General features: G+C 39.9%; 1 protein-coding gene across 2 annotated transcripts; it reads right to left on the reverse strand.

Annotated features, from left to right (window-relative positions):
• Nucleotides 1-4,650: 4,650 nt before the first annotated feature.
• Nucleotides 4,651-15,816, reverse strand: miip (migration and invasion inhibitory protein). Of its 2 annotated transcripts, none has more exons than XM_088337133.1 (9): nucleotides 15,646-15,816; nucleotides 13,133-13,284; nucleotides 12,396-12,504; nucleotides 9,099-9,210; nucleotides 8,935-9,014; nucleotides 8,349-8,475; nucleotides 5,723-5,819; nucleotides 5,397-5,498; nucleotides 4,651-5,322 (listed from the first exon to the last, which is right to left on the reverse strand). In XM_088337133.1, the coding sequence occupies exons 2-9, from the start codon at nucleotides 13,280-13,282 to the stop codon at nucleotides 5,146-5,148; spliced, it is 954 nt and encodes a 317-aa protein (XP_088193259.1). In that variant the 5' UTR covers nucleotides 13,283-13,284; nucleotides 15,646-15,816; the 3' UTR covers nucleotides 4,651-5,145. The 2 variants fall into 2 exon arrangements, with proteins under 2 accessions (XP_088193259.1, XP_088193258.1); XM_088337132.1 differs by having other exon boundaries at nucleotides 12,396-12,507.
• Nucleotides 15,817-17,071: the final 1,255 nt, after the last annotated feature.

Here is a 17,071-nt window from a genome sequence, read left to right on the forward strand (position 1 = left end):
ATGAAAGTGGACCCCATTCAATTGTGTTGGGATCGGTTCAGGGATCTGAAACTGTCTGATAAGGATTTGGACTTCAAGCATACTTTATGACCAAAAATCAAATGCGAAACACAGAATTAAATTAGAAATGAGTGATTTATATATAAAATTAGCAGTTATAGACTTTACTCTATTTTTCAATTAATTCATTTTATGCATGTCTATTTTGTAAACATTCAATCTAAGAAAAAAAGGTAAAAAAATGACGAACAGACCAGATTGTTTGTGTTAGCAGCAAGGATAAATTAGAATAAGAAAAATATTTAGTATATTGGTAAAACCTGCCAATGGTGTTATGTAAATCCATCCATCCATTATCTGCACCGCTTATCCTCAGTAGGGTCGCGGGGATGCTGGAGCCCATGCTCGCCATCGTCGGGCAGTGGGCAAGGCACACCCTGAACAGGTTGCCAGTCTGAGACAGACAACTCAATCGCTCATTCACTAGGGACAATTTGTATCAGCCAATTAAACTGACATGCATGTTTTTGGAATGTGGGAGGAAACTCGAGTGCCCGGAGGAAACCAATTATGGGGAGAACATGCAAACTCCACACAGGAAGGTTCAATCTCATGACCTCAGAACTGTGCTGCGGACGTGCTAACCAATCAGCTGCCCGTGTTCATGTGTAAATATATCTCATCTCATCTCATTAGCTGCACCGCTTATCCTCAGTAAGGTCGCGGGGGTGCTGGAGCCAATCCCAGCAACCATCGGGCAGGGATACCCCGAACTGGTTGCCAGCCAATCGCAGGGCTGTGTAAAATATATATATATATACAGGGTTGGGTAGGATTACTTTAACTGGATTACTTTCAATTACTTTTGGATTACTCCAATACCAAATATTTTAATAAAAGACAAAAGAAACTAAATATGAATAAAGCTCCAGACTTCCTGTGCGGGGTTTTTATGTTCTCCCCGTGCTTGCATGGGTTTCCTCCGTGCACTCCGGTTTCCTCCCACATTCCAAAAACATGCATTTCAGGTGAATTGGCCGGTCCAAATTGTCCCTAGGTGTGAATGAGCGTGTGAGTTGTCTGTCCCCGTGTGCCCTGCGATTGGCTGGCAACCAGTTCAGGGTGTCCCCTGCCCACTGATTGCTGGGATGGGCTCCAGCAACCCCGCGACCCTACTGAGGATAAGCGGTGTGGCTAATGAGATGAGATGAATAAAATTATGACTCACAACACGTGGTAAGCTTTCTCTACCGGCTTTGATCTCTTTGATCTCTGGCAAAACTAACATAAAATGCGACAGAAACAAAATGAAAATAAATCCAAACAGCTTGCCAACATCATTTTTGCCGTTCCATGTATTCCAAGCCTGCACAAAATTGAGTAATTTTATTCATATTTAGTTTCTTTTGTCTTTTATTAGCATATTTGGTATTGGAGTAATCCAAAAGTAATTGAAAGAAATCCAGTTAAAGTAACCCTACCCAACCCAGTATATATATATATATATATATATATATATATATATATATATATATATATATATATATATATATATATACATACATTATACATGCTTCGACGTACAAGTGTCTGACTCACTTTAATGTACTTTGAGGTAAGAGTGGTTATTGAGGTTGACATATGTTGGCCTGGAGAGGGATGGGCATCATCATGCTGTACTTGCCGAACACACACCACGGGAAACGGTGCCCCTGCGACCCGAGTAGTTAAGGGATCTAACCACCCAACCAACCTAGTGCAGTAGTTAGCACATTCGCCCAATGTGCGAAAGGTCCCTGGTTCGAGACCAGGTAGAAACTTATGTACCTGGAAAGCGATTGGCACCACCACGCTGTACTTTCCCAAGACACACTATAGGAAACGGTGCCCCTAGTGGTTAAGGGATCCAACCAACATAAATAACAGTTTAGTACAATGTGATAGGGTGGTTAAAAATTATTTGAACGAATAATCGATTTACCAGTTAAACCAAAAACGAGTTTGTTCGTTTCAAAACCTGTCTCCCTTTTTTGTAGCACCATATTTCTTTGTTAGATAATTATATCTTGGAAATAGAAAAAAAACTTTTTAGTCTCATGGGTTAAAGGATTAGCTACGTCACAATTTTAAGTGAATTAATTTTACTGTTTTCTAGATAGTTCAATATACTTTAATCAAGACACACACACTCTCGGATTTATGGAGTTTTACTTTACTAATCCTACAGAAGAAACTTGAACAGAACACAAAAGAAGAAGAAAATAAAACATAGAAAGATTGAAGTTGGAATCTGGCATCATTTAGATTGAAAACAAAGAGGGCTTAATTATTACATTTTTGTAATTTAATAGAATTCCCCTTTAACATCACACCAATACCAACACCAAGCCCCATGAGATGGACTCTGATTCGATAAAGAAGATGACCCAGTCTGGATATCTTTGGCGGTCAAGCGGTGAGGGACCCTCAAGGCTGTAGACCCGGTTGGAACGAGGACCACAGAATGCAGGGTTTTGAAGACGTGGTTTAGTGTTGATGGTTGGAGGCTTCTTTGAGTTTGTTTGCTGTGTCCCACCGGGTTGGCCAATTTTTTTAAAACATTGTGAAAGAGTTGTCAATGTATGACTTCCAGTTCCAGAAGTCAAATAATTGTGAACACTTGCGCGTAATAATGGTGCGCTAAAATGAATCACAAACAGCTTTTGGCACGTTTAATTTTGGCTCTTATTTGAATACACATCCAAAAATTATAAACATTCATGTTGGAAATTTCAGAGGCTAACCAATGTGTCAATCATCATTCGGATCGTTTACTACTGGGTTACGATATTCGGGCAGTGGATCGTGAAAAGCTTGCCATTGGTCGAGAAAGGTGTCAATCGAAAGGGGATAGGCTAACTGCCAGATTTGGGGATTTTTTTTACGAGTCTGTTCAGTGTTAATACTTGTGCTGGTTCTTCTACAAAAGGTGTGTTTGCAAAGTATGTATGAACAGTATATTTAACCAAAATATCTTTGTTTGACATGAATTGAAAGACACTAATATGATGATTTTATTCTTTGTATAACTGACTTTTGAGGCAGGCTGACCTCACTGAGAATAGGGTTTTGGATCAAAAAAACTACTAATCTGCGGCTGTTATAGACTTTATATCAGGGGTGGGGGAATTGTAAACATTAAAATGGTAATATACATTGAAGAAAATAAGTATTTGAACACCCTGCTATTTTGCTAACCCTCCCACTTAGAAATCATGGAGGGGTCTGAAATTTTCATCGTAGGTGCATGTCCACTGTGAGAGATATACTAAAAAGAAAAATCCAGGAATCACACTGCATGTTTTAAACAATTTATTTGTGTGATCCAGCTGCAAATAAGTAGAATTATGACCCTGAAAGACTTGGTAACCCATTAGTTCACCCATTAGAAGTCCACCTGCACTCCATGTATTATCCTGAATCAGATTTACCTGTTTGAGGTTGTTAGCTGTGATTTAGCCACTAAATCAGAGAGACTTTAACTTGGAACACAGCGAAGACCAAAGAGCAGTCCAAAGACACCAGAGACAAAATTGTACACCTCCAAAAGGTTTCCCTGCTTAAACCAGCACATGTTAAGGCCTGTTTTAAGTTTGACCATTTGGATGATACTGAGGAGTCATGGGAGAAAGCTTTGTTGTCAGATGAGACCAAATTAGAGCTTTTTGGTCAAAATTCCACGAAGCATGTTTGGAGGAAGAAGAATGAAGAGTACAATCCGAAGAACACCATCCCTACTCTGAAGCATGGGGGTGGTAGCATCATGCTTTGGGGGTGTTTTTCAGCATATGGGACAGGACGAGTGTACTGCCTTAAAGAGAGGATGACTGGGGCCATGTATTGTGAGATTTTGGGGAACAACTTCCTTGTCGGCTGAGTCTTCCAACACAACAACGACCCGAAGCACACAGCCAGGAAAACAAAGGAGTGGCTCCGTAAGAATCATATCAAGATTCTAGGATGGCCCAACTAGTTTCCAGACCCAAACCCAATCGGAAATCTTTGGAGGGAGCTGAAAACTCAGTGTTTCTCAGTAACAGCCCAGAAACATGACTGATCTAAAAAAGGTCTGTGTGGAGGAGTGGGCCTCCTGCAGTGTGTGCAAACCTGGTGACAAACATTTGAATAGCAATGGAATAGCAAAAAAAGGCTACTGTACCAAATATTAACATTCATTTTCTCAGGTGTTCAAATTCTTATTTGCAGCTATATCACACAAATAAATCGTTAAAAAATCATGCATTGTGATTTCTGGATTTTTCTTTTTAGTTTATCTCTCTCACGGTTGACATGCACATAATATAAAAATTTCAGACCCCTACATGATTTCTAAGTGGGAGAAATAGCAAAATAGCAGGGTGTTCAAATACTTATTTCCTTCACTGTATATATATATATATATATATATATATATATATATATATAAAATCATATGTGTGTGTTAAAAAAGATGTTTGTTTGCTTTGGTGCTGCTCTTATCTATAGTGTCCTCTCGAGTGCCCTCATAAAAACTATATTTCTTATTGCGTTCATGGCCAACATTCGAATAGCTGGTAAAATTTTCCTGTGCTTCTTACTTTTTTTCGGTCACTTAAAAAAATTGTCAAGATATTTATCAAATTTCCTTTAATAAAAAAATACTTCTGGACAAGCTTAATTGTATTTTGAGTTTTTCAATCCGGAGGATCAAAATAGGGGCTCAAAAAAGATGTATTAAATTATTTTACTCTGATTACTTTGAATTAAAGATGTAAATTAGAAATAAAAATGTTTATGAATTTTGAGTGTTTCAAAATCAATTGGATGAAAATACATTGACTGATGTGTCATAAAATGTAACTTGTGAATATAAATCTTTTTTCCTCTTGTATTGCCGATGTATCGATTCGAGATAATATCGGCATGTACAAAAAATTAAATCAATCGGTCATTTATTTCCTCTTGGCCCAGATCCTTTGAGAAACTTTTTAACCCAAGGAAGAAAATTGCCCACCCTTTATCTAAATTGCCTAGGCTAAATATGAACTTTAATGAATAGTTGTTTTCCACATTAGATCCAACAGTAATCTTCTAGTCTTTGATGTATTTGCTTCTTGACGCCTCTTCTCATGAGTCCTCCAGTTTAGGACAAGCCCTACAAAGCATTTTACGACGGGAAATACCGCTACTTAAAGGTAAACTTCGAAACTTTTTCATTTTAGGAGTGAAGTGCTGGAAGTGGTGACGAGCCAATGGAGTAATAACAGGTACGCGGTCGATTTGAAAGCCTTCGGACATCTCGTCCTAAAAGAAAAGAAAATGGTGTAGAGTGGCCATCTCGGATTGCAACATCATAAATGGAGAGTGAGAGACTTCACCTCTGGTTGCTTGGTGCTTTTTTCCAAGTGACTTCGCAGGTCAAGGTTGCTGGGCGGGCGCACGCAACTCCGGACATTGTTGGACCAACCCAAAAGACAGTTCTGTGCGACAGCAAAGACAAGACGTGAAGAAGAAAATTGTCTTTAACTGATAAACATACTACAGAGACCCCTCGTTATATGTTGCGTGATATTATTTTTAGATCTATAGTTATTTCGGTAAAGTCCTATTCGGTAAGTAGGTAATGATGTCATCTCGAGGTAAGTTTATGAAGGTGTGACTCTAAAACCCGGGTATCTCTGTGATGTAAATCATTTTTACTTACGGAGGGCAACCCCAAGCTGTCTGATGGCTCAAAGCTCTTGCGGCAATGTGGTTTGTATTCGTAAGGTGGTAGCAGAGTAGAGTGGGGAATACTCACCCTGAATGAAAAAGAAAAATGGAAAACTCATTCGGAGAGTTAGGATGCAAGACATTTTGTTGGACAAATTTCAACATATTATCGATTGTTCTCTTTTATTGATGTTCACTATGTATTTTGTACTGTTATGCTAAAGCTATTGCACCCTGGTCATCCTGGAAGGGGAATTACCACTTGCATGGCCCTTTTTCAAGGTTTCTTATTTTCCTCACGCTGAGGTTTTGAGTTTTTCCTTGCCCGCATGTTGGTTTAAGATCAGGGGATGGTGTCATTGTAATCCTGTGCAGTTCTTTGAGACATCTTGTATTAAGGGCTATCCAAATAATTGTGACCTGACTTAAATTGAATTTGGTTGATGATTTGAAATCATCAAAGTGGGGAATAGACATTTTGTGATGTACGTGTACGTGATTGGTGGAAAAAAGGTTTTAAAAATGAACTTTTTAAGAGCAGAACAAGGCAGATGATAATTTTTATAGTCAAGGCGCATGTTTTTGGACATTGAAGATGTCATAGATTGACGGTTTTAAAACAGCCTGGATGAGAAATGATTACCACCTAATATTATCCCATTTCCGGACACTTCTTAAAGGAAGGGAAGGGAAGTCATTGGTCCATATGTTTTCCCTTACTCTTTTTTCTCTTCAAAATCTTTGTTAAGTGTTTTCCCCGGAGTGCCATGTCTAATCTTATTCCATACAGTGTTTCACAATGTTAATAATATCAATGACAATAAAGATCCAATTCAATTCATATTGTTAAAATGGCAAAACTGCTGACAGAGTTGAAGGTAATACATCCACACCGTAAAATTGGGTGCACCTCAAAACCTAAAACAATGACGCTGTGACAGACAAAAACACCATTCCTCGCTTGAATGCAAAAGTAAAGTCATGTTTATTTGTGATGCCCTTAATCACAAGGAGTCTCAAAGGGCAGCACAGACAATAGATTCTTTGCAAATCACAGACTATTATTACACTGTCCCCTGATCTAAAACCTACATGAGGGCAGGGAAAAACTCAAAACCTCAACATGAAGAATAAGAAGAAACCTTGAGAAGGGACCGCACATGGGGTCATCCCCTTCCAGAATAACCAAGCTGCAACTGATTTTGCAATAACAAACAATACACAGATAATGTCAACATGAAATATAGGTCATTCTAAAACTATAGAATATTAGTGTGTTTTAAGCCTAGATTTAAACAGTTCCACTTAGGTTGTAGATCAAATCCCAGCGGGCAGAGCAAGTGGCACACATCATATTGAGCACAAGCTTGCACATTTTTTCATTTTTTTATCAAATCACCAACATAGTAAAAAAACAACAACCCTAATAACAATACCTGTATGCAATAAACTACAAACTATCAAACAATAAAGATGAGGAACGTCCACACAAAGTCACTTACAGGCCAAACCAAGTTGAACGAGGCGTGTTTAAATTATGTTTACTATTATTAGTATATTATTATTTGTCGGCTTTATTTCATTGAACCACTGGAACTAGTCAAATTGAATTGTCTTTATTGTCACTGATAACAAAGTAGTACGCAACAGAATTTCAGATGTAACTCCAGGTTAAACGTATAATAAAGACTCAAAAGAGAAGAGGAGGTAAAAGACTATCAGTATAAAAGGTAGAAAAAATATTTACAACATAGTGCTTAGAGACTATCATGAGGAGAACATGCAATACATATTACATCAATGCGCCTTTCTGGACACCCAAGGCCACTGTACACAGAATGTCAAAAAAAAAAAAAAGGTAAAACAAGCAAGTCATAAATAAAATTAAAAACAAAATTGAGTTTAAAAAGGGGGCGGTACGTGAGGCAGATAATTATGAAGAGGAAAGTCTGAAGAGGTGGGTTTTGAGGTGTCACACCAAAAACCTTGTTTTGGCTGTACATCGATAAGGAATCCTTTATATGGGAGTTTATCAAATAATCAGAGCAATATGATTGGTCGAGCGGTAGGGACGGGAGGAGCTGTGCAGAGAATGGATGCACTCCCTCCTGTCTTTCGCCCTGCGCCGAAGGTAACTACGTCAGGATCCCCGTTAGCAGAATTTTGGGACATTTTTATAAAAAAAACTCTGCTTGCACCTTGTTTTGAAACCATTATTTATGAAATAAAAAATGAAGGTCGAAATGAGCCTCAAAGATCTTAACTAATTGCAGGAGGGAGACGTGACTGGTATATTTGCTGATATTTGGGACACAGACTGTGGCACTATTCTTATTTCATAAATTGTATCAAATCATCAAATGTCACACAGTGAAATGAAATGTGCTGACGAATAAGCTTTTGTCTGGAAAGCGGGTTTAACAGTTTTGTTGACCTTTGTCTCAAAATATATAGTGTGACCCCACATGAAGATATATTTTGCTTTTATAGCTCTTTGAGTCAAAAAGGTTCCTGACCACTGGGATAAGTGCATCGCAACCACAGTGCAATGAGAAGAAGCGCAAAAACATTGAGATGCCACAAAATCCCCCAAATAAGTCACAAGACACAGGGCTTACCTGACAAGAGCCGGTTTGTCTTTAGAGTGAGGGTGCGAGGATTTTGGCCTTCGGCACACGGGGCAGCATTCGTCCGGGGTGACAGAGACGGGGAACAATCTACTGTTTAGCCTGTACAGGTAGGTGCCTGAATCAAGAAGTAACAACAATTTAAACGTAAATATAAATGGTCTTCATTTATACAGCGGTTTTCAAGTCAATGAAGGCCTCCCAAAGCGCTTTACAATGTGCTTCACACTTTTCCCTTTAACTAACCGATAGCAGCGTCAGTCATCCAACGCAACTACCTGCTATCGGGGCATTAGGGATTCAGTGTCTTGCCCAAGGATACTTCGACATACAACAAGGAGGAGCCGGGAATCGAGCCTGCGACCTCTTGATCCCAAGACGAGCGCTATACCTCCTGAGCTAATGCCGCCCCCGTCTGCCTCACCTTGATCTACAGGACCAGACCACTTAAACAGCTGGAAAATGATAACAAGAAGTCTCAAAGGGATGCACACAGACTATTACAGACTACAGACTATTATGATACCATCCCCTGATCTAAAACCTACACGAGGGCAGGGAAAAACTCAAATCTTACACTGATGAGCATCAAGGTCGGCATTTATCCCATCTGTGTTTGCAAACGGTGACATGACAGACTGCTTGTGGGAGAAAAATCTGAAAAGAAAGGCGACAATTTGTGTCAGTTGAAGAGAACATTTACAATGCGAGCATAGCAGCAGAGTAATGTAAGTCACTTACTTTGCTTGGGACTGGCGCATGCACTCGTTTTCATTTTCTATTCGAAAATCTTGCAGTTCTTGGTAGAAATCATCCGAACAATCTTGCAAGGACTTTTCCACGTCGAGGACACCTAAAGAGCAATGGGCCAAAGTGACCATGGGGACTTAACAATCACATTTTTTTCCAAAATCCAAAATGCTGTATTTTCCAGACATTTAAGCGCCTTATTAATGAGTGCACTGCAGGAAAGAGGTCTAAATATGGTGGAAGCAGCAGCTCTTGTTGGTGACAGGAATGAGCGGAGAGGTGTTGCAAAAGGATAGTGGGATGTTTAGACCCGTTCTAAGGGATGGGCAGGACACATGTATGATGCGACAGGGGTAAACCAGTGAAAGCTGTCGGGCCCTGCTGTTGAACAGAAGAGTGTGTTGTGTCACCCTTACCCGAGTGACATGGCCGCTTTCTTGTGTCCCGTTTCATCTGGAGGGACGAAAGCATGACCAACTTGGGTGCCGAGGTGCTTAACTTGTTTGGGCATTTGGGTTGGCCATGGACAATTTTTTTGTGCTTTTTGCTACTTTTTCCTTTTCTTTGTTTGTTTTGCCTGCCCAAATCCTCCCTCCCCTGCTAAAACAGACTCTGTTGGAGATACAGACTTGTAACTTCTAGAGTAACCTTCTGTGACATTAATAAGTCAGCACAGTGAATTTGGGGTCATTTGGAGTTTTTATTCAGGAGTTAGCAGGGGGGGGGAGGATTTGGGCAGGCATTTCATTTTGCCTGCCCAAATCCTCCCCCCCCTGCTAAAACAGACTCTGTTGGAGATACAGACTTGTAACTTCTAGAGTAACCTTCTGTGGCATTAATAAGTCAGCACAGTGAATTTGGGGTCGTTTGGAGTTTTTATTCAGGAGGTAGCAGGGGGGGGGGAGGATTTTGCCTGCCCAAATCCTCCCCCCCCTGCTAAAACAGACTCTGTTGGAGATACAGACTTGTAACTTCTAGAGTAACCTTCTGTGGCATTAATAAGTCAGCACGGTGAATTTGGGGTCGTTTGGAGTTTTTATTCAGGAGTTAGCTAAAACAGACTCTGTTGGAGATACAGACTTGTAACTTCTAGAGTAACCTTCTGTGGCATTAATAAGTCAGCACGGTGAATTTGGGGTCGTTTGGAGTTTTTATTCAGGAGGTAGCAGGGGGGGGGAGGATTTTGCCTGCCCAAATCCTCCCCCCCCTGCTAAAACAGACTCTGTTGGAGATACAGACTTGTAACTTCTAGAGTAACCTTCTGTGGCATTAATAAGTCAGCACAGTGAATTTGGGGTCGTTTGGAGTTTTTATTCAGGAGGTAGCAGGGGGGGGGGAGGATTTTGCCTGCCCAAATCCTCCCCCCCCTGCTAAAACAGACTCTGTTGGAGATACAGACTTGTAACTTCTAGAGTAACCTTCTGTGGCATTAATAAGTCAGCACAGTGAATTTGGGGTCGTTTGGAGTTTTTATTCAGGAGGTAGCAGGGGGGGGGGGGGGGGAGGATTTTGCCTGCCCAAATCCTCCCCCCCCCCCTGCTAAAACAGACTCTGTTGGAGATACAGACTTGTAACTTCTAGAGTAACCTTCTGTGGCATTAATAAGTCAGCACGGTGAATTTGGGGTCGTTTGGAGTTTTTATTCAGGAGTTAGCTAAAACAGACTCTGTTGGAGATACAGACTTGTAACTTCTAGAGTAACCTTCTGTGGCATTAATAAGTCAGCACGGTGAATTTGGGGTCGTTTGGAGTTTTTATTCAGGAGGTAGCAGGGGGGGGGGAGGATTTTGCCTGCCCAAATCCTCCCCCCCCTGCTAAAACAGACTCTGTTGGAGATACAGACTTGTAACTTCTAGAGTAACCTTCTGTGGCATTAATAAGTCAGCACAGTGAATTTGGGGTCGTTTGGAGTTTTTATTCAGGAGGTAGCAGGGGGGGGGGAGGATTTTGCCTGCCCAAATCCTCCCCCCCCTGCTAAAACAGACTCTGTTGGAGATACAGACTTGTAACTTCTAGAGTAACCTTCTGTGGCATTAATAAGTCAGCACAGTGAATTTGGGGTCGTTTGGAGTTTTTATTCAGGGGTTAGCAGGGGGGGGGGAGGATTTTGCCTGCCCAAATCCTCCCCCCCCCTGCTAAAACAGACTCTGTTGGAGATACAGACTTGTAACTTGTAGGGTAACCTTCTGTGGCATCAATATGTCAGCACAGTGAATTTGAAAACTTTCAGACGTTTTTCATAATACTACTATTATTATTATTAATAGTAGTAATAAAAACGAACTAGATTGGTCGAACACCTATTCAGTAACACATCGCAAAGTGGAGGTATTCCTCTGTAGTTGGATCCCAAAACCAAAGAGCATAATAAGGTTTAAAGCGTGTCTTATTTTGCAAACAGTATAGGCAGGGAAGTCCGATTTTAAATGGAAAAAAAAAACTATTTGTTTACACTGCGGGATCCAATGCAACCAGGGTTTCATTCACAATAAAAAAGACATTACATACGGATATTATAGTAAATCAAATAAATATTATTTGTGTACAATTAGTTGTGATCGCGGAAATCATAGCGTACATTGACATTGGTGACTTTTGCATCCGCGTTAACAAACGCAATTTGTAGAATACGATCGCGCTTCGCGCTTTATTGTTTAAATAAATGCGTTATATCGCGCTTTATTGTTTAAATAAACGCGTTATATAGACTAGGATCTCCCAATTGTTATAATTAGCTCGCTTTATTGTTTTAATAAGCGTTTTATATAGAATATGATCGCTTTTGTTGGAAGCGCAGCAGAATAGCAGAATGCGCGTTCACGCGAGGGGGGGAGGAATCTGCAGAGGAGTCGGATTTGGGCACAACACCGGCTCGGGAGCTTTTATACCCGTGGTCCACACGAGAAAATGACGCAGAAATGACGCGATGAGGAAGCGGAACAGTCGCCGGCGTCTTTTTTCCGGCCATACCACAGATGAACGGCGGGTTGGCCAAATTTGCACATTTTCCATCCCGGGCAACCACGGGCAAAAAAAAAACGCAAAATTTTAGCCGTGATTCAGCCGCAAATGTCTGTGTGACCGGCCCCTAATGTAAGCTATGATGCTTCTTCATTTCATTTTATTTCAATTTCTGGCAAGTTTGGGATTTTTAGGTGCGCCTTATAGTCCTGAAAATATGGTAACCTTAGAGGACATTAAAAGAACATTGGATGGAAATGCAGAGTATGTCTCCTTTAAATCTGAAAATCTTATAAAAGAGAACCTCAAATCACTGGATCAAATCACCTGCTATCCAGTCATATCCAAGTAATGGGCGCAGACTATGGCTGCTGTCAGGGATCAATTCATTGTTGACTGTGGGTTCAACATTTTGAAAGGTGACTCTGGCTTTTTTCTGCTGTAAAAACAGTAAAAAAGACAGGTAGTAGCAAAAAAGAGTGGGGATTTCTGGGACAAAAGTAAATTGATGGAAGCAGACACTCAATGATCACCGTCAGACTTAAAAGTACAAAATGTGAATTTCCATGGCACAAGCCATTCCTTATTCGTTTTTTTCACAGGCCGGATATAATTATATACCCGGCCGGATATGGTGCGAGTTTGACACCTATACTCTAGCGCAGTGGTGGCGAACAAGTTTGACACAAAGAGCCAACATTTTGAACTGTGAGAGTCAAAGAGCCACACTATGCACTGACCTGCCATGACGGACAGACACACACAAACACACACAACTAAAAACATTATTTCCAATAACACACTCTGCTCCTGACAATACAACAAGTATTGTTCTTGTGTGGATTTCAAGGAAAGTGTCCACCCTCAATATACACAAAAAAATAAACATGAAACAAAGCAAAGAGCCACAGTATATAGAAAATATGATGAGGCAAAGAGCCGCATTCTTATTGGCCAAGAGCCGCATGCAGCTTTAGAACCACGTGTTCGCCACCCCTGCTCTAGCGTGTCATATCTGGTGTTCTATACATCTGTGTCTGCGGTGACATCAGTTTTTCTCTCACCTTTTCTCCGTTGTCATGCGCCAGACATGATTTACTAGCTGAAGGCTTACAGTCGCCATCTCTGTGTTGTGTCATTTCTGTTGTTGGGCCACGTCCAGCATCCAGGGATGTCGAGATCGCACCTTGACTAGTGGTTTGTCTTTCACTCATAACTGAAAGCGATGTTGGAAAAATATCTGTTGCAACTCAAAGCTGTTTCTTAAAAGTACAATTTGTATTTATTTAACCACTAGATGTTGCTGTATTGTGGCGTGCAACCAGAAATGGATGCTAAAAAGCACAGACTACAGAGACTCAAAGTGACCAAAAAGCGCCTATTTTTGCAAAACCTCTGGCGAGCTTTTTGATCTCTTTGGGTACCCGTAGCAGCAGGATAGCCAGCAATTATGTCACCTCCCTCTCTGAGAAGCTCGTGTTAAGTAAATGCACATTTCTTGACCTATGAGTATTTCCTTAAATGCATGCAACAAGAATAGATCATGTATTTTTGATTCGATAGAAAATGAAGTTTTGTGTACCACTAGGAGGTGCTAAATAGTACTCACGTTCCCTTTATATGATTTTTCCTTTTTTTTTTAACTTAGGACTTACCTAAAGGGTGTCTCGAATTTGGTGTTTTAGTTTTTATGAATTTTTAATGACGTTCAGTAACTCCGTAATAAGGAACCAAAATGCAAACCTTGTTTTGAATAGGTAAGACTGTATGGCAGCCAACAGATACATTATATTTTGCAGCCTAAGTGTTAACTACAGTATACATTTAATTCCCTGCTAATTAATAACACAACATAGGAAATTCCTAGTTGCACCACAGATAGCTTACAAGATGTATTGAGTCCATTTATGACTGATATTAACATGATTTGCCAAAGGAACTACGTGTCAATTGCAATTTGTAGTGTGAAGGAAAATTATTGATTTCTGCACCATGACAAAATTGTGGGAGTGTATTATAACTATTCTAACTTGATGCCATAATTATAGTTCAACAAAGTATGATTTTAATGTCCTTCTAAAATATAAGACATTTTATTAAACTTTGGGTTGTATGTTCATTTTAAATCAGAGGATGTATTTCATTTGCAGAAGTATTTTATTGCACAAAAAAATCCTCATTTTATTTATTTCTGGGCTATTAAATATTCTACATTGTATTGGGTACTTGTTTACATGTGACTTCATTTCCATACGTTTGTGCAATGTAAGGATGTTTTATTTTTAAGTGCAATATCCCGGTTCAAGTGCAACATCCCAATTATGTACAGGTTTTTTTTTTAAACTTCAGGAGCTCTTGACTTATTTTTTAAACAGTTATGCAAGAAAAAGAAGTATCTTATAGTACAAACGTTTTAAACTTCATTTATGTTTTACTGTTAAGGGTTTTGAATTGTACTGTTTACTTATTTACACTTGACTTCAATTCTATAACTTTGTGCAATGGAATTTCTGCGGTTGTCATGTTTACTGTCAGTTTTAAGTGCAAAATCCTAGTTCAGGAAAGTTTGACTTAAAATGCTCTTGACTTGATTCTACACAGTTATGCAGAAATATTTAATTGCAGAAAAGTTATTTACTTCATTTGTTTTAGGACTTAGTTTTACTCTGTCCGGTCTCCCAAAGTCCAAAATCAAGAGTCTTCAGCTGGTACAAAATGCTGCAGCAAGGCTTTTAGCTAAGACAAGAAAGTTTGATCACATTACCCCGATTTTAGCTAACCTGCATAGGCTCCCTGTTAGCTTAAGATGTGATTTTAGGCTTCTGTTGGTAGTCTACAAAATCATGCATGGACTTGCTCCCTCTTATATTTCAGATTGAATTTCCCCATGTTCCGGTCTGGAGCCTTCGCTCCGAAAATGCAGGTCAACTAGTAAATCCAAGGGTCAAGAAGAAATCCCCAGGTCCGAGAGCGTGCTTCATTCAGTACCTGGTGCTGTGGAATGCTCAGCCCGATCTGCAACCCCAGTGGAACTGTTTAAATCTAGTCTTAAAACACACCTCTATTCTATAGCTTATGAATGACCCATATTTCATGTTGACAATATCTGTGTATTACTTGTTATTGCAACATCCATTGCAGCCTGATCATCCTGGAAGAGGGATCGCCTCAAGTGCCGTCCCTTCTAAAGGTTTCTTTATTTTCCTCATGTTGAGGTTTTTGAGTTTTTCCTTGCCCTCATGTAGGTTTTAGATCAGGGGATGGTGTCATAATAGTCTGTGGTTTGCAATAATCTGTGGTCTGTGCAGCCCTTTGAGACTCCTTGTGATGAAGGGCGTCACAAATAAACATGACTTGACTATACTGTCTACTTGTTAAAATTTGACTTAATTTATTTAACTTTGTGCAATGGAAGCCTTTTCAGTCATGCTGACTGTTACAGTTTTAAGTGCAATTTCTTCTGGTTAAAGTACATATATATATATATATATATGTTTATCAGTCTTTATATTGTATATTTTTTGCCAACTGGAATGCAACCGGTAGAACTAAAATGATAACCTATGAGAAAACTTACTTCAACTGCTCTCCTTCCTTTCCAAGGACTGGTCTAATAATTTCGATTACGTTATCAAAACAAACATCGTTTCCCTCTAATGACATCATTTGGTCCGTCAATACGACATCACAACCGTACGTATTTCATTCTGGTGTTTACGAGTGACGCCATTCTTTATGTTTATGGACGTTTCCTGTTCTTCAAATCATCACCCCGCCTGCAGCGTCATAGCAACGCGCAAACCTGGCCACATGATTGGATGATGGTACTCTTACCCATCATGCATTGCGGTTCCTTAAAGCGACATACATGTTTACAGTGGGCTTTTTAAACGCTAGAGGACACTATTTACTCACAGGAGTCTTCGAACATCATTTATTTTTCTTATTACGTGCGAACAAGGCGATTTTAGGGTCAGTTTTCAGGGTGCAGGCTTGTTTAAAAAGCACACTTCACTTTAAGTGTTTAAGGATCAATAACGGGGGGGCCTTGCTAGGAATCAAATGGACTGAACCATTTCAAGGCAGTGGAGTATTTCCAACTCAACGTTGTTCACATTTTTGTTTTGTTTCACTTTTTTTAAAATGTTGCATTTTTCATCATATTTAAGCCCACCCTGCCTTTTATTAGGGAAAAGAGAGTTTTAAATTTTTTTATAATTTTGGGGGGTGCTTGGGATGAATTTGGGGGTGCTTGTATGAGAACAGGAGCCCTGGCCTGATATTCTTAGATGACCGCCAGCGTTAGGGTCTCGCTGAGGTCTGGCTATCCACAAGAAAATATCTAATAAAAAATCCCATTGTTTTCAAATATATATTTTTAAAATTGCTTAGCAAAAAAGTCAAGACTACATATGATAATAAATGAATCAGTCAGTAATAAATAAAACGAAACATTTTCGTGGGGCTGCACTTACAAAAGGGTCAAGTGCTAAAAAGCACAAGCAAGAAAACAAACTAAGGAAATTGTTTAAAAAAAATTGACACAAATACGCAGGGCTTTTAACATGTTGTGAGATTTCAGTTGTTGGGTGTTTTTGTTAAAGCTGTTGGACACGATAGTACGATATTCAACTCTTGATTAGATAATGTCACCACAGTGCATAAAATACATAGATAGTAATACAATAAAAATAGATAAATATGTCTTTATACGGGCAGCACGGCGGCGCAGTGGTTAGCGCGTGTGCTGCACAGTTCTGAGGTCATGAGATTGAACCTTCCGGTGTGGAGTTTGCACGTTCTCCCCGTGCTTGCGTGGGATTCCTCCGGGCACTCCGGTTTCTCCCACATTTCAAAAACATGAATTTTCAGGTGAATTGGCCGGTCCAAATTGTCCCTAGGTGTGAATGAGCGATTGAGTAGTCTGTCTCTGTGTGCCCTACGACTGTCTGGCAACCAGTTCAAGGTGTCCTCTGCCCACTGCCCGAAGACGACTAGGATGG

Source organism: Urocampus carinirostris, chromosome 6, assembly GCF_059441175.1.
Source record: "Urocampus carinirostris isolate Australia breed hairy pipefish chromosome 6, RoL_Ucar_1.0, whole genome shotgun sequence".
NCBI lineage: Eukaryota > Metazoa > Chordata > Actinopteri > Syngnathiformes > Syngnathidae > Urocampus > Urocampus carinirostris.